Source organism: Coregonus clupeaformis, unplaced genomic scaffold (assembly GCF_020615455.1).
Source record: "Coregonus clupeaformis isolate EN_2021a unplaced genomic scaffold, ASM2061545v1 scaf0387, whole genome shotgun sequence".
NCBI classification, from domain to species: Eukaryota; Metazoa; Chordata; class Actinopteri; order Salmoniformes; family Salmonidae; genus Coregonus; species Coregonus clupeaformis.
In genome coordinates, this window is record NW_025533842.1 from 289,544 (window position 1) to 313,900 (window position 24,357).

At 44.3% G+C, this 24,357-nt stretch overlaps 1 protein-coding gene across 2 annotated transcripts; it reads left to right on the plus strand.

Annotated features, from left to right (window-relative positions):
• Positions 1–1,149: 1,149 nt before the first annotated feature.
• Positions 1,150–23,501, plus strand: LOC121555804 (ribonuclease ZC3H12A-like). 2 transcript variants are annotated; one of them, XM_045215183.1, is made up of 6 exons: positions 1,150–1,485; positions 4,545–5,018; positions 9,284–9,423; positions 17,322–17,556; positions 20,833–20,939; positions 21,258–23,501. In XM_045215183.1, the coding sequence occupies exons 2-6, from the start codon at positions 4,624–4,626 to the stop codon at positions 22,418–22,420; spliced, it is 2,040 nt and encodes a 679-aa protein (XP_045071118.1). In that variant the 5' UTR covers positions 1,150–1,485; positions 4,545–4,623; the 3' UTR covers positions 22,421–23,501. The 2 variants fall into 2 exon arrangements, with proteins under 2 accessions (XP_045071118.1, XP_045071119.1); XM_045215184.1 differs by lacking the exon at positions 1,150–1,485 and adding an exon at positions 1,606–1,784.
• Positions 23,502–24,357: the final 856 nt, after the last annotated feature.

The following is a 24,357-nucleotide window of genomic DNA, read 5'->3' on the forward strand; positions in this document are numbered from 1 at the left end:
TTATGTTTTATCATAAAAAGGTAAATTTTTTGTGAAAAATATAGCTTCCCCCAAACTTCAAACCCACATGCTGCCTATTCACATACTCAAAACACACACACACAAACTGTAGTTTTGGCTTGATATTTCCTTGCGAGGTGGCCCTACGAGTGCATCAACCCAGCATGAGACAATGTAAAGGGTGACATCTAGTGGGAAAAACTGTTCTGTACCATAGAGTATATCAATAAAAGTGAACTAAAGCCCACATTTCACAAGGGCAGATACTTAAAAAAAAAAAAAAAAATAGTCATTTAGCAGACGCTCTTATCCAGAGTGCATACATTTTTCATACTTTTTTCATACTTATCACTGTAAATACATTTACACTGTAGGTTAGGCCTAGATCATCACTGTACATCACTGTAGCGTATTGTTAATGTCTAGAAGCTTCAAAAGTGTTCATGGAGAGCAATTCCAGTAAGACAATTAAATAGGTATACAGGCATAGCTGATTTTTCTGGGGGCAGCACCCTCAGCCCCCCTACTTCCCGCTGCTATACCTACAGGCAGTGGTGTAAAGTACTTAAGTAAAAATACTTTAAAGTACTACTTAAGTAGTTTTTTACTTTACTAGTTATATTTTTGACTACTTTTACTTTTACTTCACTACATTCCTAAAGGAAATATTGTACTTTTTACTCCAAAAATTTCCCTGACACCCAAAAGTACTCGTTACATTTTGAATGCTTAGCAGCACAGGAAAATTGTCAATTTCACGCACTTATCAACAGAACATCCCTGGTCATCCCTACTGCCTCTGATCTGGCGGATTCATTAAACACACATGCTTCGTTTGTAAATTATGTCTAGATGTTGGAGTGTGCCCCTGGCTATCCGTAAGTTTAAAAAAATAAGAAAATGGTGCCGTCTGGTTTGCTTAATATAAGGAATTTTAAATTATTTATACTTTTACTTTAACTTGTGATACAAGTTCAAATACTTTTAGACTTTTACTCAAGTAGTATTTTGCTGGGTGACTTTCACTTTTACTTGAGTCACTTTCTATTAAGGTATCTTTACTTTTACTCAAGTATGACAATTGAGTACTTTTCCACCACTGCCTACAGGTATGTCCGTAATTTTGGTGAACTGCAATTTTGGTGAACTGCTTTAGAAATCAGACTTTACACAGTAATAGCATAAGGGCAGGGTTAGTTTAAGTTTAAGTTTCAGAAATTCAAGAATTGAATTTGACTTCTAGGCTAGGTAGGACTGAGAAAATGTAGCTCTATAGTAGGGTAGGCTATAATTTGAAGGCAACTTGAAAGGACTTTTACAAATTGGCGCCGTGGCAGCACAGGAACAAAGTTAGGACACTTTTGAGCACGAGAGAGGGAGGTGCTGCTGTTGCAAAGTCATATCTGTAGCGTACTTCGAAAATGCTAAATGTATGGTCGAGGTAAAAATGGAGACCACGAAGAGGAACACCACTTGAAAGTTAAAGTGAGTTCTAAACGCCATTGTCAGCTTTGTGTATTTGTAGAAAGTTAATGATTTACTGTATTATTTTCACTCAAACGTCACATGTCCTTGTATTCCACTGTCGTGAGAAAGACACGGCGCCAGGACTCGTTCTGTACAAACGAATACATTAATCCGTTGTCTGCCTCTGCATTGTCAGCCTTTGTAATGTAGTTTTTGTATATGTTATTTTATTATTTACATGGGTAAATACTTTATATTGGTTTGGGATTAATCTAGTTATATGTTGTCGTGATTCGTCCAGGGTTCTTCAGGCTATGGTAATGTTGAATAACATTTGGGAAGTTTACAATAGGTTTGCCAGTTTAATTGTGTTGTTTCTGTGATACATTGCAATAATCTTAAAACTGTTTGCAATTGCTGTAGACCTATGACAATTTTGCCTAATGTGAATACAAAGATATTAGACCTGCAACGTAATACACATTTAATGCAGTACAGTCAATATGTCAAGTTGTCAACTGAATTATTTGCATATTACTCTAACATAAAACAGTATGTTAGCCAAACTACACTGAACAAAAATATAAAGTGTTGGTCCCATGTTTCATGAGCTGAAATTAAAGAGCCCAGAAATGTTCGATATGCACAAAGATGCACACATTTGTTTACATCCCCGTTAGTGTGCGGCAGGTAGCCTAGGGGTTAAGAGCATTGAGCTAGCAACCGAAAGATTGCTGGTTCGAATCCCTGAGCCAACTAGGGGAAAAATCTGTTGAAGTGACGTTGAGCAAGGCACTGAATCCTAATATTGCCTTTAAATCGCTCCAGAGTGTCTACCAAAATGTTTCTCCTTTGCCAAAATAATCCATCCACCTGACAGGTGTGGCATATCAACAAGCTGATTACACAGGTGCTGGGGACAATAAAAAGACACTCTAAAATGTGCCACAGATGTCTCAAGTTTTGAGGAAGTGTGCAATTGGCATGCTGACAGCAGGAATGTCCACCAGAGCTGAATTGAATGTTCATTTCTCTACCATAAGCAACGTCGTTTTAGAAAATTTGGCAGTACTTCCAACTGGCATCACAACTGCAGACCACACCAGCCAAGGACCTCCACATGTGGCTTTTTCACCTGTGGGATCGTCTGAGACCAGCCACTCAGACAGCTGATGAAACTGGGTTTGCACAACTGTAGGATATCTAGCAAACTGTCAGAAAATGCTCGTCATCCTCACCAGGGTCTTGATCTGACTGCAGTTCGGCGTCGTAACCGACTTCAGTTGGCAAATGCTCACCTTCAATGGCCACTTGAGAAGTGTGCTCTTCACAGATGAATCCCGGTTTCAAATGTACCGGGTAGATGGCAGATGTGTTGTCGAGCAGTTTGCTGATGTCAACATTGTGCCCCATGGTGCCAGTGGGGTTATGGTATGGGCAGGCATTCATTTTTTTCTTTTACCTTGATTTAATTAGGCAAGTCAGTAAAGGACAAATTCTTATTTACAATGATAGCCTACACCGGCCCGGCCAAACCCGGACAACACTGGGCCAATTGTGCACCGCCCTATGGGACTCCCAATCACGGCCAGTTGTGATACAGCCTGGAATCAAACCAGGGGGTCTGTAGTGACACCTCAAGCACTGAGACGCAGTGCCTTAGACCACTGCGCCACTCGGGAGGCATAAACTACTGACAATGAACACAATTGCATTTTATCGTTGGCAATTTGAATGCACAGATATACCATGATGAAATCCTGATGCCCATTGTCGTGGCATTCATGCACCGCCATCACCTCATGTTTCAGCATGATAATGCACGGCTCCATGTCGCAAGAATCTGTACACAAATGTACACAAATGTCCCAGATCTGTACACAAATGTCCCAGTTTTTACATGGCCTGCATACTCACCAGACATGTCGCTCATTGAGCATGTTTGGAATGCTCTGGATCGACGTGTACAACGGTGTCCTCCAGTTCCCGCCAATATCCAGCAACTTCGCACAGCCATTGAAGAAGAGTGGGACAACATTCCACAGGCCACAATCAACAGCCTGATCAACTCTATGCGAAGGAGATCTGTCGCGCGGCATGAGGCGAATGGTGGTCACACCAGATACTGACTGGTTTTCGGATACACGCCCCTACATATCTGTATTCCCAGTCTTGTGAAATCCATAAATTAGGGCCTAATGAATTTATTTCAATTGACTGATTTCCTTATGTGAACTGTAACTCAGTAAAATATTTGAAATTGTTGCATGTTGCGTTTATACAGTGCCGTGAAAAAGTATTTGCCCCCTTTCTGATTTTCTCTATTTTTGCATATTGTTGATACTAAATGTTATCAGATCTTCAAGCAAAACCTAATACTAGATAAAGGGAACCTGAGTTTACAAATAACACAAAAAATGGATACTTAATTAACAAAGTTATGCAACACCCAATTCCCCTGTGTGAATAAGTAATTGCCCCCTTACATTCAATAACTGGTTGTGCCACCTTTAGCTGCAATGACCAAATGCTTCCTGTAGTTGTTGATCAGTCTCTCACATCGCTGTGGAGGAATTTTGGCCCACTCTTGCATGCAGAACTGCTTTAACTCAGCGACATTTGTGGGTTTTCAAGCATGAACTGCTCGTTTCACGTCCTACCACAACATCTCAATTGGGATTAGGTCTGAACTTTGACTAGGCCATTCCAAAACTTTTTAGCCATTTTTGCTTGACCCAGCTGCACTTCAGCTTCAGCTCACAGACGGATGGTCTGACATTCTCCTGTAGAATTCTATGATACAGAGCAGAATTCATGGTTCCTTCTATTAAGGCAAGTCGTCCAGGTCCTGAGGCAGTAAAGCATCCCCAAACCATCACACTACCACCACCATGCTTGACCGTTGGTATGAGGTTCTTACTGTGGAATGCAGTGTTTGGTTTTCGCCAGGTATAATGGGAGAACTACTGTTCTATGGACAGATTATTCAAAAGTATAATTTTTGGGACTATTTTTGTTCAGTATATTTGCATTACATTGTCTTGAATTTAACTAAAGTCTCTCTCTGTTCAATCCAGGCAACAGTTTCAAAATAGGTCATAACCCTCCCATGCTGAACAGCTGCACAGGACAAGCACAGACTGACGGTAGTAGAGGATGGACCAGGCCTTTCCCAGCCTCCAGACCCCAGCCTCGGGTCCATTTGAACCCGACCCAGGAGAGCTCCAGCTCAGAGTGGACTTCTTCAGAAAGTTGGGCTACTCCCCCATGGAGGTACGGGACGCCCTGCTGAAGCTAGGCCTGAGTACAGACACCAACTCTGTACTGGGGGAGCTGGTCAGCAGCGGAGCCAGCACTGGTACTTCTAACTCAACCATCCCTGAGAGTGGTGAAGATACTACTGGCCCCATAAGCCACACAGGCTCCAGCATGGCCTCCTCTAGGACCCATGGCCCCCAGAGAGACAGACCAGTCTCATCACTGGAAGACAGGAGGGACACAGACAGTGGACTGAAACCTATCGTCATTGACGGCAGCAATGTGGCCATGAGGTGAGCGAGTCGAGAAGAGAGGAAGTTATTTTTTTTGTTATGTTTGTAAGAGCTAGCATTCAATTTAAGTGTTTCAATGAGTTCAGCTGTGTGCATGCCCTCATGTATGTCATGTTCATGACAGTCCTGCACTGTAAGAGTTAAGGTGTTATTATGGTTAAGAAATTAGATGAAGCGGATGTACTGTATTATCCTAATGCCCCATGTTGCCAAAAAAAACATCAAAACTATGAAATAACACATATGGAATCATGAATTAACCAAAAAAGTGTTAAACAAATCAAAAAATATTTGAGATTTGAGATTCTTCAAATAGCCACCCTTTGCCTTGATGACAGCTTTGCACACTCTTGGCATTCTCTCAACCAGCTTCACCTGGAATGCTTTTCCAACAGTCTTGAAGGAGTTCCCACATATGCTGAGCACTTGTTGTCTGCTTTTCCTTCACTCTGCGGTCCGACTCATCCCAAACCATCTCAGTTGGGTTGAGGTTGGGTGATTGTGGAGGCCAGTTCATCTGATGCAGCACTCCATCACTCTCCTTGGTAAAATAGCCCTTACACAGCCTGGAGGTGTGTTGGGTCATTGTCCTGTTGAAAAACAAATGATAGTCCCACTAAGCCCAAACCAGATGGGATGGCGTATTGCTGCAGAATGCTGTGGTAGCCATGCTGGTTAAGTGTGTCACCAGCAAAGCACCCCCATACCATAACACCTCCTCCTCCATGCTTTACGGTGGGAAATACACATGCGGAGATCATCCGTCACCCACACCGCGTCTCACAAAGCCACGGCGGTTGGAACCAAAAATCTCAAATTTGGACTCCAGACCAAAGGACAAATTTCCACCGGTCTAATGTCTATTGCTCGTGTTTCTTGGCCCAAGCAAGTCTCTTATTCTTATTGGTGTCCTTTAGTAGTGGTTTCTTTGCAGCAATTCGACCATGAAGGCCTGATTCACACAGTCTCCTCTGAACAGTTGATGTTGAGATGTGTCTGTTACTTGAACTCTGTGAAGCATTTATTTGGGCTGCAATTTCTGAGGCTGGTAACTCTAATGAATTTATCCTCTGCAGCAGAGGTAACTCTGGGTCTTCCACTCCTGTGGTGGTCCTCATGAGAGCCATTTTCATCAAAGCACTTGATGGTTTTTGCAACTGCACTTGAAGAAACTTTAAAAGTTCTTGAAGTGTTCCGTGTTGACTAACCTTCATGTCTTAAAGTAATGATGGACTGTCATTTCTCTTTTCTTATTTGAGCTGTTCTTGCCATAATATGGAAGTCGTGACACTTGGTCTTTTACCAAAAAGGGCTATCTTCTGTATATCCCCCTACCTTGTCACTACACAACTGATTGGCTCAAACGCATTAAGAAGGAAAGAAATTCCACAAATTAACTTTTAAGAAGGCATACCTGTTAATTGAAATGCATTCCAGGTGACTACCTCATGAAGCTGGTTGAGAGAATGCCAAGAGTGTGCAAAGCTGTCATCTAGGTAAAGGGTGGCTATTTGAAGAATCTCAAATATAAAATATATTTTGATTTGTTTAACACTTTTTTGGTTTCTACGTGATTCCAAATGTGTTATTTCATAGTTTTGATGTCTTCACTATTATTCTACAATGTAAAAAATAGTAAAAATAAAGAAAAACCATTAAATGAGTAGGCGTGTCCAAACTTTTGACTGGTAGTGTATGTTCAAAGGAATGTCAGATTCACATGTGGCGGCAGGTTGCCTAGCAGTTAAGAGCATTGCGCCAGTAAATGGAAGTTCGCTGGTTCAAATCCCTAAGCCGACTGGGTGAAAAATCTGTTGATGTTTCCTTGAGCAAGGCACTTGACCCTAATTGTTCTGGATAAGAGCATCTGCTAAATGACTAAAAAATGTAGGTTGTCCAATCCAAAATGATTTTTTTCACCAATTGGTAAAATAATATGTTACTTGTGTAGACCCCATGAATCTATAATAATCCATTCAGTGTTTTATCCTTGTAGGATGGCCAAGATTAGGGTGACTAAATCAATGGAGGCCAGATAAAAAAAAGTGGTACAAAATCTGGAAAATAGCATTGCGTCAGTTAGGCTGGATGCTGTGCGAGAATTAAGGCAAACTGACAGGCTCAATGTTGAACTCGTCATCTTTCTTCGCGAATCCGGAGAACATAAAACAATATAGAGGTAAGATAGATATCGGTTTTGAGACATGACATGTAGTATTTTTATATTTTAGTATACTCTTTTCATATTGATGCGAACGTCCTGTTATTTTTCAAAGATTTCTCAGAAAAACAAGCGTATTTTTGTGAAATGTCAACATTGCACTGAGCGTAGGCCTACCGCAATCGTTTTATTTTCAAAGCCTTTTACATTTAATTCAGCTCGTGTCATGTTAATTTTGCTTTTTGCGACCCACAGAAACAACTTTGCAGAAGACCACCACAACATGTAAAATCCTAAAAAATCGCTGCAAGAAGCGGCAACGCTCTGTCAACAGAGCTCTGTGCATATTATTGGATATATTAGGTTACGAAATCTGACTTTTAGGATATAATGTTAATGATATGTTAGAGAAAGACCCAACTGAATGATTTAGAACATGAAGAATCATATTTGTCTTGGTAAAATTAATTTTATAACATAAGGAAGTGAAATTTCATCACCAAAGCTAGTTTTTACCCACTCACCCTACCATGTGATGTTTTTAAGTTTTGCCGAAGTTATATTTTTTAAATCTGTGTTTTGTCCAATGACGTTCAAAGGTCTCTTTGCAGGTGTTATTTAGCACTGATATACGTAAAATAGGACCTTGTTGTACAGTATAGCTGTCATTCTGTCATATGTTATTATATTTTATACAACGGGTGGGTCTAATCCTGAATGCTGATTGGTTAAAACCGCATTCCAGCCGGTATCTTTTCCACAAGTTGCCACCGGCTAAATCTATGACGTTAAAATGCCTATTTACTCTGTTCCATCTGACTGTGCAATCCACTGTCTCATCAGCCAAGCCAGGCAACTAATAAACTTGATCTCCAATATAAAAAGCATCTAGACATTATCTCACATTTCTTTTAGACTAACATTTTGTTTTCAACAGCAGAGATTTGTATAAACCTTGTTGTCTGTCTCTCCAACATTTGCAACATTGTTTCAATATTGAAATTCGATCTCCTGCTGTCCCATAGTAATGAACGTGTCGGGTCGAGACAGACAGACAGACAGACAGACAGACAGAGAGAGGCAGGCAGGCAGGCAGGCAGCGTTTCTCAGCCAGTCGAAATCATGAATCAGCTGGCATCATTTTTATGGTTATATACAAAAAAATGTCAATTGAAAAAAAGTTAAACGAAACACAGCTAATTTGCAGTCTTTCCAGCTTCAGTTTGAAGTGATTGTGTTACTGTAGCTGTGTTGTTGGCAAGCTCCTCTGAACAACAGTGTCCTGACGAGTAAGCACATTTTCTATGCCAGGTGAAATCGTGCCTCATTAGCTCATTGTTATGGATGTATCCAAATAAATGTCACTAGAAAACAGCTTAAACAAATGCAAATGCAAATGCTGTGATTCTGGCTGCACTTTTTGACGTGACTGTAAATTAGCCATAGTTGGCTAGATAGCAAGCAAGGGAGAAGAACGTTTAGAAGGAACAAAAAACTGAACAACTGGGTCGCGTCTCTAGCAACCCTAGATTTGTTTCTGGACTATATCTTGTGGATGGATGAAATAGTATGAATAAATTAATCAAAATAACGTTTTTAATAAAAATATGTCAATCATTATTTGAATATGCTGGTAACCCGTTGTATAAAAGTGATAATGCCCTCGAAGCCGGTGTTTGGAGGATATATTGGCACGGTTTGCCTAACACCCGTGCCAATTTGTCCTCCAAACACCGGCTTCTCTGGCATTATCACTTAAATAACAGCTACTTTACTTTAATGATGTCGTGCTACTTTACTCCTCAGAAAGAGTACTGTTTGAGCTGCATGCCTGTGTTCCTGAATTTTTTTACTATGCAAACCTTGTCATTCGCTTGCATTGCCACTGTGAAGTGAATGCATTGTAGACAGAGGAGGAATTATTTGATCAAATTAACTTTGCTCTACCATTTAACAATGAAACAATCAGACATAGACATAAAACTGTTCCTTCACCTCTCCCCTTCCTTTAAATCTGCCCTCTTCACTAGAAATGTTTGTTGATTCATTGAAAGTAATGACATATTTATTTATCCCATTTCCTTGCTCTCTGTCTCCCTTCCAGTCATGGTAACAAGGAAGTGTTCTCCTGTAGAGGAATTGAGTTGGCAGTGATCTATTTCCTGGATAGAGGTCACTCAACCGTCATTGTGTTTGTGCCCTCCTGGCGCAAGGAGCAGCCCAGGCCTGATGTCCCCATCACAGGTGAGATTCACACATAGTTCAAATTAGACTAGTCTCTGTTTCTGAATATTAATACCTATGTAACACCAGGGGATTTTGAAAACACAAACTGTGTTCATGTACAATATGAAACAATGCTTTTATGGCCAGTTTCCGGAACAGAGATGAATCTCTCTCTTTTTAGTCCAGGTCTATGGAAATTCATTTTGTGAGGTCAGCAATACATTAAAATACTAGATACAGAAAATTCACACAATACAATAAAGTACAATACAATACGGTATTCATTGTTACTGTTGCTTTAAAATAAACTTCCTTATCTCATTTATATGTAGGAGCTTCGGGTAGTACACTCACTGCAGGTACAGTATGTCTCCAGTCATATGATGTGTTTGTGTTATGAGACTGAGGCAAAAGGCATTGGGAAACTCCACCGGAGGGTATTATTGGACAAATGTTGAAATACTGAAATCAATAAATACTCGCTGACATCATACTCTTTCTGGAAAAATGTCTAAATAAATTGTCCCAAATGTGATTGCTTCAACCTACATCATGTTGTCGAACACAGCAGTGACTCTTTTCCATGTACCTGCTGGCTATCAGTTATCAGTTGTTAGGAGGTGTTTGTGTTAACCTAGCGTTACCACTAATAAAGCCAGTGTGCAGTAGGGCGGACCACTGTGGACACATCATCACCTGGTGCCCACTGCTTGCTGTCACGGTCGTCAATGAGCGAAGGAGACCAAAACGCATCGCGTTGAACGAACATGACTTTATTAGAGAAAAGTACACGAACGACAAAAACAATAAACCAAGACGACTAGTGAAGTCCACAGTTACAAATACTGTACAGGAACAAAAACCCACAAAACCAAGGTGAAACCACACAGTTTAAATATGGCTCCCAATCAGAGATAACGAGCCGACAGCTGACACTCGTTACCTCCGATTGGGAGTCATATGACTAATACAACAAAACCAAACATAGAAATGAACAACTAGATCCAACATAGAAATACACCCAAAATGAAAATGAACAACCCTGGCTCAATAATCAAAGTCCATGGAGCCAGAGTGTCACACTTGCATGGTTCAGTGGATTTGTCTGAGGTGGAGCAAGCAAGCCAAAAGTTCGATTTTCAATCCCAGTAACCAGGAATTAAAAATAACCGCAGCAGTCAGACAGTCAGTCCTCCCTGGGAATTGGGAAATCCCCAACCAGGAAGTGCAACTGTTTTTTTCTCACACACCTAGGTTACTATCTGAAACTGCGTCTTTAACTGTTTCCAATCAAGCAGTGTTACCTGAACAATCAAAGCATTTTTGGCACAGACAGTTTACATTTGTGAATGCCTTTCAGGCTTTAGTCAATAGGAGTCAATCATTTTTTTCAATATGGAGCCCTATGTCTCACACTTATACAAGTCAGGGTCCATATTCAAGTGTATCAGTAGGAGTGCTGTTTTAGGGAAAAAATTAATTATTTTTAGGTCATAATGAATAAGATTACATGGACAGGGGGGACCAGATCCTCGATCAGCACTCCTACGTTGAGACACTGTATGAATATGGCCCCAGTTCTTTCCAAAGTTGGATTGCTGAACATTGTTGCCTTTAGCTTGTCCATTTTGTTTATTTAAATGACCATTTCCATTGTCACTGTGTACACACAGGTGCATTTATTCAACATTCATTTTGAATGTATTTGTCAATGCTTTAATTTAGTCTGCTGGGAGGTTTGCGTGTTATATGATATTGGGGAGGTAGGTTGTGAAGTTTGAACAGCTTATGTAATAATTAACCAGTCATGTAATATTTGTTGTAAATGGTTGATGGTTTTGTGGTCTGTATGTTTTGTCTCAGGGATTTTTTTCTCTACCATTGATGGATTTGTGTTTTGAGTGTCCCCTGTTTGATTTGCAGACTATACCATATTTGATTGAAGCAATGTTATGCAACCCTTTATTATTGTCAGGCTTCAGTGTGTAGCGGTAGGACGGAGTCAGGCGCAGGACACAGAGCTAGTAGACAACGTACTTTACTAATGAAAATAAATGAACATAATCTCCACGCAGGGAGGACAAATACCGCTCACCAGTCGATGACACCAAACATAGAACAAACACGCACACAACACAGTGGGAGCCAGAGGGTTAAATAGGGAACCAGGTGTGTACAATAAAGACAAAACAAGTAGAACACAGAAACATAGATCGGTGGCAGCTAGTACTCCGGTGACGATGAACGCCGAAGCCTGCCCGAGCAAGGAGGAGGGGCAGCCTCGGCTGAATCCGTGACAATTATCATAGTGTCACCTTGTCACAAGCCGGGCTAGAACTCCGGTCTCAAATGTGTAGAGCTGGGGGTACTACCCCTTGCCACAGAGGAGATGTTTGTAGGACCCAAATGAAACACCCCAGGCAATACTCCAGGTAAGTAGATTTAATGTTCAAAACAGGAGGCAAAACAAAACAACTCCCCGAGGGGAGAAAAACAAACTAAAGATAACTTCGAATAACTTACTAGGACTGATACGGTGGGACAAAGCAGGAGACACATAGACAGGGACGCAATAACCAAGTGAGAAACAAGGGGAAAACACACAGCTAAAATACTCAAGGGGGAAACAAGGCACAGGTGACATAGATAAGCTAATTAGGACACATGAGGAAAAACTAAGGCAAAGGGGGAACACAGCTGACCTCTAGAGGCCAGGAGACAAACAGGGGAAGCAGGAAGCTGACAGGACCCCCTCCTCTAGGAACGACTCCTGACGTTCCTTCCAGAACACCCTGGCCCCAGGGTGCGAAAATCTCGGATCAACCCTGGGTCCAGGATGTCCCTGGCCGGAACCCAGGAGCGCTCCTCTGGCCCGTAGCCCTCCCAGTCCACCAGATACTGCAGAGAGTTCTGGACCCTCCGGGAGTCCAGTATCCGGCGGACTGTGTAGGCTGGCTGGCCGTCTATGATCCTGGGAGGTGGCGGGGTCTGTGTGGGGGGCAAAAGGAGAAGACAAGACAGGTTTAAGGAGTGAAACATGGAAAGTGGGGTTAACTCTAAGGGAGCGAGGCAGAACTAAACGATACGACACAGGGTTAACCTTTCTAGAAATGCGGAAAGGGCCGATGTATCTCTGGGGAAAGCTTCTTGGATTCGACCCGGAGGGGCAAGTTCTTAGTGGCCAACCAAACTCTCTGACCAGCTCGGAAACTAGGGGCCGTCCGGCGGTGGCGATTAGCCTGACTTTGGTATCTCTGGGAGGTCCGAAGGAGGGTACACCTGGCCTTCTTCCAGGTCCGCCTACAGCGTTGGACAAAGCGCTGGGCCGAGGAACACCAACTTGCGCCTCTTCCTCTGGAAACAAAGGAGGGTTGTAACCGAACTGGCATTCGAAGGGAGACAATCCGGTGGCTGAGGACTGGAGGGTGTTGTGGGCATATTCAGCCCAAATGATATAGGTGGCCCAAGACGTGGGATTACTGGCCGCCATACACCGCAGGGTGGTCTCCAGATCCTGATTAATCCGTTCCGTTTGGCCATTAGACTCTGGATGGAATCCTGACGATAGGCTGGCTGTGGCCCCAACAAGCCTGCAGAAGGCCCCAAAACCGGGACGAGATTGGGGACCTCGGTCAGAGACCACGTCCAGGGGAATGCCAAATATCCGGAAGACATGGTTCATGAGGAGCTCCGCAGTCTCCTTAGCCGAGGCAGCTTGGGCAGGGGAATAAACCGGGCAGCCTTAGAGAAACGGTCTACCACCACAAGGATGACGGTGTTGCCCTGGGATAGAGGAAGTCCCGTAACAAAGTCCAGAGAAAGGTGTGACCATGGCCTTCGAGGAACAGGTAAGGGATGGAGCAGTCCCTGGGGTCGCTGGCGTGTCGACTTTCCCTGGTTGCACACAGGGCAGGCCTCAACATAGACCTGCACGTCCTTCTTGATGGACGGCCACCAAAACCGCCCGTCGGAGGAACTCCAGTGTGCGAGCACTGCCAGGATGGCATGTCAAGGGCGACTCATGACCCCACTGCAAGACGCGGGCCCGAACCGAGAGAGGACGTGACAGGCGACCCGGCAGGACCACCGCCTGGATCGGGCTCATGGGCAAGAGCTTCTCGTACCCCTCTTTCTAGTTCCCACTGAAGAGGTGCGACGATCCTAGACCTCGGAATAATCGATGCCAAGGGCTTCTCTTGTACCTCGGGAGAATAGACTCGAGACAGAGCATCCGGCTTGACGTTCTTGGTGCCAGGTCGGTAAGTCAGGATGAACTGGAATCGATTAAAGAAAAGGGACCATCGTGCTTGCCGAGGGTTCATCCGCTTAGCCTGTTGGAGATATTCCAGGTTCTTGTGGTCTGTGAGAACCTGGAAAGGGTGCTGAGCCCCCTCAAGCCAATGGCGCCACTCTTCCAAGGCCAGTTTAACCGCAAGCAACTCTAGATCCCCCCACGTGGTAGTTGCGTCGGCCTCAGACAGGCGAGCGAGACATGAAGGCACAAGGGTGTAATCTCCCATCCGCACCCCTCTGAGACAGGACGGCTCCCACCCCCACCTCTGAGGCGTCCACCTCCACCACGAAAGGTCTCTCTGGGTCAGGGGTCACCAGAATCGGAGCAGAAGTGAAGCGGCGCTTGAGATCCTCGAAGGCCCCTGCTGCTTCCGGACCCCAGTGAATCCTGGTCCCTCCTCCCTTGGTAAGCGTCGTCAAGGGGGCTACCACCGAGCTGAAATTCTTAATGAACTTCCGATAGAAGTTAGAAAAGCCAATGAACCGTTGAACCTCCTTGACCGTGGCAGGTGTGGGCCAATCGTGGACCGCCTTGACCTTCTTGGGATCCATCTCTAGGTGCCCGGGAGTGACAATAAACCCGAGAAACTGAGTCTGAGAAACATGAAATTCACACTTCTCAGGCTTAACGTAGAGGTGATTGTCAAGGAGCCTCTGGAGAACCCGGCTAACATGCCCCTCATGCTCCTTCAGTGACCTCGAGAAGATGAGGGATATCGTCCAGGTACACGGAGACGAACAGATTAAGCATATCCCGGAGAACATCATTAATCAGGGCTTGGAATACTGCGGGGGCATTGGTGAGCCCGAACGGCATCACCCGATATTCATAGTGTCCCGTAGGCGTGTTGAACGCCGTCTTCCATTCGTCTCCTGGCGGATCCGCACGAGATGGTAAGCATTGCGGAGATCCAGCTTAGTAAAAATGGAAGCCCCCTTGAAGCAGCTCAAAAGCAGTGGCCATGAGAGGAAGAGGGTATCGATTCCGAACCGTGATCTTGTTGAGTCCCCTGTAATCAATACAAGGCCTCAGACCCCCGTCTTTCTTTTCAACAAAAAGAAGCCCGCCCCAGCCGGGGAAGTAGAGGCATAGATGAGGCCGGCTGCCAAGGACTCCTTGATGTAGGTGTCCATAACTGCGTGCTCGGGGAGGACAAGGAAAAGATCCGACCTCTAGGAGGGCAGCACCCAGGGAGTAGATCAATGGCACAGTCATAAGTGCGATGAGGCGGTAAGGCAGTAGCCCGGGCCTTGCTGAACACTGCTTTGAACCGATGGTAAACACTGGGGACTCGGGAGACGTCAACAGACTCTTGAAACTGGGTACTAGGGGCTGAGGAACTCTGAAGCATGCAGGTGAGTTGGCAAGTGGGACCCCAGCTAAGAATGGTGCCCAGTAGGCCAGTCGATCTGGGGATTATGTCTGCATAGCCAAGGGTGACCCAGGATAATAGGATACTCGGGAGAGTCAATGAGATAGAAGGTCTCCTCCTGCTGGTGTTGAGAGATGGTAAGTCGCAGGGACTGAGTCGCCTCAGTAACTTTTCCTGGTTCCAGAGGTCTGCCATCTAAGGCTGTAACTGCCTGGGGTTGAGGAAGTAGTTGGGTAGGGATCTTAAGTTCCTTAGCCAAGGTTACATCCATAAAATCACCTGCGGCACCGGAATCGATCATAGCCTGGACCCGATGCTGGTGGCCCTCCCAGGACAGAGTGGCTGGAATAGCTAGGACCGCGTTAGTAGGAGGAGCTCTAATTTTCCCCATCACAACCCTCCTGTAGCTGGGCGGGGACAGGCGTTTCCCAAGCTCGGGGCAAGTGGAGCGGAAGTGGCCGGCAACCCCGCAGTAGAGGCACCGACGCTCCCTCATGCGACGTTCCCTTTCGTTGGAAGAAAGCCTGGAACGGCCTAACTGCATGCTCTCCGGGGAATCCTGGGGCAGTTCAGGAGCGGGGCAGCTCTGAATGACGGAATCAAACAGGAGAAACAGAGCTGCTCAGAGGAACTTGGGACTGAGACACCTGACGGCGAGCCGTTCTCCGCTCTCTTAGACGATTGTCCAGGCGGATGGCCAAGGCTATGAGGGACTCGAGATCTTCAGCTGGTTCACGGGTGGCTAACTCATCTTGAAGGGGCTCAGATAACCCTCCCCTGAAAGCAGACCCTCAGCGCTTCATCATTCCATCCGCTCCTTGCTGCTATGGTTCGGAACTCAATGGCAAAATCTGCCGTGCTTGGGGCCCTGACGGAGAGACAGTAGGCGCTGGAAGCCTCCCGCCCACTGACAGGATGATCGAACACCCGCTTGAACTCTTCTACAAATGCAGCGTGGGAGTCACAACAGGCCTCCTGGGACTGCCACACCGCAGAGGCCCAGGCGAGCGCCTTGTCTGAAAGAAGGGTAATGAGGTAGGCAATCTTGGAACGGTCTGTGGGAAAACTTGAGGGTTGGAGCTCGAAGGTGAGGGAGCATTGGGTGAGGAAACCCTGACAAGAGCTTGGATCCCCAGAAAAGGGCTTGGGAGGTGGTAGTCGGGGCTCCGCCAACCGAGAAGGCCTGTCGTCACTGGGAGGTGACCGGGGGAAGGGGAGAACCAAGGAGGCGTTCAAAGAGCTGGTGAAGGGAACTCATCATTTCGGCCAGGAGTTGAGAATGTCTAGCCATCAGCTCCTCTTGTCGGCTGAGAACGGCTTCATGGCGCTGGAAAGAAGCCTCATGTCGAATGATCACCGCCAACAGGTCCTGGGAACTGAGTGTTCCTGGGTCCATGATTGACTTGGTTATTCTGTCACAAGCCGGGCTAGAACTCCGGTCTCAAATGTGTAGAGCTGGGGGTACTACCCCTTGCCACAGAGGAGATGTTTGTAGGACCCAAATGAAACACCCCAGGCAATACTCCAGGTAAGTAGATTTAATGTTCAAAACAGGAGGCAAAACAAAACAACTCCCCGAGGGGAGAAAAACAAACTAAAGATAACTCAATAACTTACTAGGACTGATACGGTGGGACAAAGCAGGAGACACATAGACAGGACGCAATAACCAAGTGAGAAACAAGGGGAAAACACACAGCTAAAATACTCAAGGGGAAACAAGGCACAGGTGACATAGATAAGCTAATTAGGACACATGAGGAAAAACTAAGGCAAAGGGGAACACAGCTGACCTCTAGAGGCCAGGAGACAAACAGGGGAAGCAGGAAGCTGACACACCTAGCTTGTTTATCATGCAAAGGTATAGAATACGTGGTATATCTAACTATGTTTTGAATTATTAGTCATGTTAATGTGTACTAAGAAGACATTAACAGGTAAGGCAGTGGAATAATCTGTGTCAAAAACAGAATTCCTATATGATGAAAGACCAAACATAAAGCGAACCATCTCTGCTACTTACATCACCAACAACAGCATTCACCTTGTTAAACCATTCTGGGCCCGTATTCATAAAGCATCTCACAGTCTGATCTAGGATCAGGTCCCCGCCCTGTCCATGTAATCTTATTCATTATTATCTATAAGGCAAAACTGGTCTTAGATCTGCACTCCTACTCTGAGAAGCTTTATGAATACAGGCCCTGGACTGGGCAATAATAAAACACATCTGCACACATTTATTTCCAGACCAACACATTCTAGTGGAGCTGGAGAAGAAGAAGATAGTTGTCTTCACTCCCTCGAGACGCGTCGGTGGTAAACGGGTGGTCTGCTATGATGACCGTTTTATCGTGAAGCTGGCCTACGAGTCGGACGGTGTGATCGTGTCCAACGACACCTATAGGGACCTCCAGGGAGAGCGTCCGGAGTGGAAGCGCTGTATCGAGGAGAGGCTGCTCATGTACTCTTTCGTCAATGACAAGTGAGTGCTGGAATGTTTTTTGTTTTTTTTGGGGGGGGGGATAAATAGAGAGAAGGTGAAGAGGCCATACATGTGGTATGGGGGGATTCAGCAGGTAACATCTGTCAAAAATACTGATTTTGGACAGAAACATGAGATATACCGTGGGGGAAAAAAGTATTTAGTCAGCCACCAATTGTGCAAGTTCTCCCACTTAAAAAGATGAGAGAGGCCTGTAATTTTCATCATAGGTACACGTCAACTATGACAGACAAAATGAGGAAAAAAATTCCAGAAAATCACATTGTAGGATTTTTTATGAATTTATTTGCAAATTATGGTGGAAAATAAGTATTTGGTCAATAACAAAAGTTTCTCAATACTTTGTTATATACCCTTTGTTGGCAATGACACAGGTCAAATGTTTTCTGTAAGTCTTATTTTGGCCCATTCCTCCATGCAGATCTCCTCTAGAGCAGTGATGTTTTGGGGCTGTCGCTGGGCAACACGGACTTTCAACTCCCTCCAAAGATTTTCTATGGGGTTGAGATCTGGAGACTGGCTAGGCCACTCCAGGACCTTGAAATGCTTCTTACGAAGCCACTCCTTCGTTGCCCGGGCGGTGTGTTTGGGATCATTGTCATGCTGAAAGACCCAGCCACGTTTCATTTTCAATGCCCTTGCTGATGGAAGGAGGTTTTCACTCAAAATCTCACGATACATGGCCCCATTCATTCTTTCCTTTACACGGATCAGTCGTCCTGGTCCCTTTGCAGAAAAACAACCCCAAAGCATGATGTTTCCACCCCCATGCTTCACAGTAGGTATGGTGTTCTTTGGATGCAACTCAGCATTCTTTGTCCTCCAGACACGACGAGTTGAGTTTTTACCAAAAAGTTATATTTTGGTTTCATCTGACCATATGACATTCTCCCAATCCTCTTCTGGATCATCCAAATGCACTCTAGCAAACTTCAGACGGGCCTGGACATGTACTGGCTTAAGCAGGGGGACACGTCTGGCACTGCAGGATTTCAGTCCCTGGCGGCGTAGTGTGTTACTGATGGTAGGCTTTGTTACTTTGGTCCCAGCTCTCTGCAGGTCATTCACTAGGTCCCCCCGTGTGGTTCTGGGATTTCTGCTCACCGTTCTTGTGATCATTTTGACCCCACGGGGTGAGATCTTGCGTGGAGCCCCAGATCGAGGGAGATTATCAGTGGTCTTGTATGTCTTCCATTTCCTAATAATTGCTCCCACAGTTGATTTCTTCAAACCAAGCTGCTTACCTATTGCAGATTCAGTCTTCCCATCCTGGTGCAGGTCTACAATTTTGTTTCTGGTGTCCTTTGACAGCTCTTTGGTCATGGCCATAGTGGAGTTTGGAGTGTGACTGTTTGAGGTTGTGGACAGGTGTCTTTTATACTGATAACAAGTTCAAACAGGTGCCATTAATACAGGTAACGAGTGGAGGACAGAGGAGCCTCTTAAAGAAGAAGTTACAGGTCTGTGAGAGCCAGAAATCTTGCTTGTTTGTAGGTGACCAAATACTTATTTTCCACCATAATTTGCAAATAAATTCATTAAAAATCCTACAATGTGATTTTCTGGAAAAAAAATTCTCAATTTGTCAGTCATAGTTGACGTGTACCTATGATGAAAATTACAGGCCTCTCTCATCTTTTTAAGTGGGAGAACTTACACAATTGGTGGCTGACTAAATACTTTTTTCCCCCACTGTATGTATACTGTAGCTAAGAAAGTAATACTAAGTGTATGTTGTGTAGTAAGCTGTTAGTAGCCCATGTGCCTCACCCTAATAATATTAATCATGCATTGATGTCAAGGGTAGATATGTACAACAATTTTAGTAATGCACATAGTTCTTTAGTCAGGATTCAGAAATAGCAAGCAACTTGGTTCCGAAAAGCAGATTTGACCTTTAGAGATACTGTAGTAGTGTAATATACTGAAAGGCCATGGTCACCAACTGGTCGATCTCCAAGGCATTCCTAGTCGATCGCCAAACATTTCTGTAAAAAAAACTACGATAAAGTCTTGTGTTCCTATTTTTTTTATTCATCTCGCACTGTTGGTGGTAGGTGCACCCGATTCAGCTGCACTGCGCGCCAGGTAGGTGAAGTGTTCCATTTTAAACCATTTCATGTGTCTGAAGGTACAAACTCTGCCTTCCCGGCGGGCCCGGAGAGTAAATCAAGTGCACTATAGGCCTACCGCTAGTCAATCGTATGGCTCAGATTACCATGTCTGCAGTAACGTAGCAGGCATAAAAGAAAGCTACAGCAAAGTTGATATTTTGAGATTTCAGAACTTTTAAAACAATGACTCAATGAATACAGCAAAGAGCTGCAGTTTTTTTGTGTGTTCATGTTTAAGTTCTTACTAAGCACTGTCAACACTTTTTATTCAACACTTTTATAAGCCATAAAATGCACGTTCATCCTACTTCCACTCGCGCTACAACCAGCACTGCAGCTGTAATGAATGAGTAGGAAAGTGTATCGATAGGCTTGTGTGGTTATTATTAGCGGCTTGGGTCTTTTTTAATATAGAGGAATATTTCACTTTCTCCATTCATAGGAGTAACAACATGAATTTGTGCATGAGGCAGAAATAATGCAGTGCGACTCGAGTTTTGCCATCAGCTGGAAGACAGTGTCCCTTTTTGGTCAGTGTCAGCGGAGGAAAGGGAGAGCGGGAGGGCATTGAGAGGCAACCCTCAGTCTGCTGCTCTCTCTGTCCACTGAGACTGACCATCAGATGCAGGCACCGTCAGCCCAGTAAAATAAAAATAAAAAGCAAATTATTTCAGTGTAGCTTATTCAGCTGTGCCTCACAAGTAATACAGCTGATCTATTACCGGTGTGATCGTATAGCCTACCTAAAATGTATAAAAATGGTGCGAACAACAATCCATTGGCAGGACAATTCAAGCAAAGCCAATATGCAGTGATAATGAATTGGGCCTATAGCCTACTGCACAAACCTCATTGTTACAGTACTGTTTTTAATAGGTTAATGTTGCATAGGCTTACGTAGATCTCAGCTTGCATTTTGACTCAGAAAGTGATCTTGACTCAGAAAAGGTTGGTGACCACTCCTGTAAGGTTAGAGGATGATGAATGAGACAACATGTATTCGTGTAATTATTTCAGATATGAAAAGCAAACATTCCCTCTGACTGCACCATGTTTTATTGTTCTTATCGATCAGATTAGATCCTCTATCACTTCTCTGCCTGTATGGTTTTCTGATCAGTATTACCCATTTCCGGCCCAGATTCATGCCTCCAGATGACCCGCTTGGTCGTCATGGTCCCAGTCTGGAGAACTTCCTGAGGAAGAAGCCTCTGCTGCCAGAACACAAGCGCCAACTCTGTCCTTATGGTAAGATCTCAATCATAGAGATATATATGTGAGATACCATAGGGTTCTAATTATATTGTCTGAACACTGAAGCTTAGTTTAAAACCTGTCTTGTTGAAGCAGAAGAGAAACTAAGTACTAATCTAGGATCAGGTCCCCCATTAGGCATAACTGATTTTATATCAGCACTTCTAATCTGAGATTCTTTGTGAAGAGCCCACATACTTTGTTCTGTAGAATTGTAGGGTTAACAGTATTATTTTAGTTGATTTTAGACTAGATAGTAATACTGTAATAACTTTAATGTTTAGTAACTGTCATTTATGTTTTCTATTTCAGGTAAAAAGTGCACCTACGGCGTAAAGTGTAAGTTTTACCACCCAGAGCGCACTCACCAATCCCACTGCTCGTTGGCTGACGAGCTCAGGGAGAAGGCCAGGCTCTCCTCGGTAAAAGAGGACCGGAATCCCATGATGTCACACCTGAGGGGCCCCAAGTCCGACCCTGGCCCCTTTCCCTCCTATTCTTTGGAGAACGACCTGGAGCACAGGCTGACATTGGAGCACCGCGGTTCCCTGAGGGAGGGTCCCAAGAGCCAAGTAACTGAGAACATGTTGCTGTACTGGGATGGGCCACGCTCCAGTAGGAACCAGCAGGCCCGCAGCCCCACAGCAGTAGGCCAAGGACAGATGGACTGGCCCAGTATGCCCAATATGCCCAGTATGCTCCCCCCCTCCACTACTAGTGACCTCCCCTATGCCAGCATCTCCCATGAGCGCTTGGACTCTGGTTTTGGCTCCTATGAGAGCCAGAGCCAGTACTCAGATGTGTCCCAAGGCCACAGCAAGGCCTTCAGGCCCAGGCAGCAGCAGCAACAGCAGGGCTTCCCCTCTGGTTCCAGACATCCAGGCATGCATCCAGAGAGGCTGGCCCAGGACAGCCCCCGGTCCTGCAGGTGTTGTTTCCATTTGGCTCCCTCCACAGGTCCCCAGCAGCAGCACCACAGCAACCCACTACAGACCCATTCCCAATCCCAGCCAAGGTATGACACCTACTCGCCCCCTCTGTTCCCACCCAACATGCACCACCAGCACCACTACAGCCTCCCCTGCAACTTCCAGCAAGGCGGGGTGGGGGCACACCATTTCCACCCCCATCAGCACCCCCAGAAGTACTGTTCAGACCCCTTCCATTGCGGGGTCCCCCAGGCTAGGGCGTCCTGTAGCCTCCCCCCCGGCCCCCACCTCCATCACCCCCCTACCCCGCACAAGGCCCCCCACTCATGCTCCTCTTACGGGGATCAGCAGGAACACCACTCCTGGGCCCAGCCACCTCCACCTTCTGTCTTTGACCCAGAGAGAGAGGAGCTCCGTAAGAAACTGCAGGCCATCTTCAACCCCCACCAGGTGGATTCGGTCATGGGGATGTTCCCTCACCTGATGGACGCCCAGAAGCTGGCTGCAGAGATCCTCAACCTCAAATCTCAGGGAGGGGCCTTCTGATGCCTCTAAGCATCTTCTCTAATGGGCTGCTTCAGGGTTGAGATAAGCTTGCACAACTTGAACTTCCACGTAAATCGTTCATTGAGGTCAATGGGATACTTGTGTGAAAAGGAGCCTTGGGTAATTCATCTCGTGTGCTTTTCCTTTGTAATTTACTGTAACATTTTGAACTGTTTGAAAGTGAAAGAGCAACATTTTTGTTGTTGTTGAGGTTGTCCTTCCTTAGCAGTCATGTGCATGTCATAGCTTATGTTAAATCCATGACGGGTAGTGTGTGCACAGTTTGGGAGAAGTGTGGAGAATCGGGATAAATCCCCTGTCGTGTTGTTTAACTGGATTATTTTATTTTGATTTATTGAAAGTTGTATACATTTATGACAGTGTAGCCAAATCTTGATCTGGGATGAACTTGAAAGTTGCCTCTAGACTCAGTACCATGGCAAAAGTGAATCTAGAGTGTTTGACTGTTGATGCATATTGTATCATTTGGGATATACTGTATGTGATCTCTCATTTGTCTGAAATTCAGCTCTCATGCAATAAGAAATAAATATTGTCTAAAATAATGTCCTTATCTAAAAGGGTGGCCATAATGTATTTCCTGTCTCATAGACAAATATTCAATATTCCATCTCTTTATGCAGTGTGGAATGCAATGGTATACCTTTTTCAATGTAAATTATAAAGCTACACCCAAAGAGCCCCAAACACTGTACAGTATCATTCTAACCAAGAGTATCAGTGGAAGAAGCTGCCAAAGAAACTTAATGAAAGTTGGAAAAGCACTTTGTCATTGATCCAAATATTGTAATTCCCCCGTAGATCAGAATGTGATCTAATAGGGTGACGTTCTCAGCAAGATAATGTATAATGTAACATAGTGATAAAACGATTGTATATCTATAAATATATGTGTACTGTAATATGTACACTATGGCCTGTGAGGGTCTCTTGTATCACCAAAGACTGGGTAAATCCAGTAGTAAAGTCACTGTCCAGTGTTTCCCGATTTCTATGAAATATGACCTACAATGAATTACAGTACAGTATGAGTGAAATAGTTTTCCTTCCAAAATGTTTTAATTAAGTATGTTAAAAAGCAGCTTTTCTGTGTTGGAATGGTGTGGGTGTTCCCCAACAACAGAGTGGTGTGGGCGTATACCGGTTATTAAAAATATTCATGCGAATAGACTGCTGATTGGCCAGCTCAAGCTCCTCAGGAGGATGACATCATCCTCTATGAGGAAATAGAAAGCATTTTTTAAACGGTCTGTTTGAGTTTAAGGTTGGGTTTTTTAAAGTGTTTTTTTTTTCCCAATTTATGATTTGGCCACAAATACAAGAATATGAGTCAACAACATTATTTAGGTATGAGTTAACAGAATATTAACTTTTAAAAGTGAGATTTTCACTGGACAGTTACTTTAACAATGTTTCTGTCGTACTTGTCTGTCTTCGCTGTATGCTGATTTTGTAGATTTGTAAGTGCCTAAACATGTAAAAGTTATAATTCAATTATCATGGACATTTGGAGTAGAGTTCTAGGTCTTAACAAATCTTTTAACTTTTTTTTATTTAAAACACATTTTGGTAACTTTATTTAACAGCACGGTAAGTACTAGCTAGGTATTTAAAGTTATAATGTTATTATTATGCAATCATATAGTATTACCAGCTTCATATCAGGTTATTACAGTCTTAATGCAATCATAACTACATGGTACCTGAAATAATTAGCAGGTAACACTAGGTATTTTATTTCTCAGCAATTATTGTGTATTTTTAGAGTAGGCTACTTTGTTTCTTTGGACTAGAAATAGCTTCTATACCAAATCGTAACATTTGTTGCCAAGTATTTACCAGTACCTAGTACTTACCCGACTGTAATAAAGGGTTACTCACTCATTCTTTATTCATTTATATAGCACATAACCACT

Excerpts from the sequence above, each read along its gene's own strand:
- LOC121555804 (XM_045215183.1), top strand. The coding sequence starts at position 4,624 with ATGGACCAGGCCTTTCCCAGCCTCCAGACCCCAGCCTCGGGTCCATTT. Across the intron at positions 9,424-17,321 it reads GCCTGATGTCCCCATCACAG|ACCAACACATTCTAGTGGAG; the intron begins GTGAGATTCACA and ends ATTTATTTCCAG. Across the intron at positions 17,557-20,832 it reads TACTCTTTCGTCAATGACAA|ATTCATGCCTCCAGATGACC; the intron begins GTGAGTGCTGGA and ends TTTCCGGCCCAG.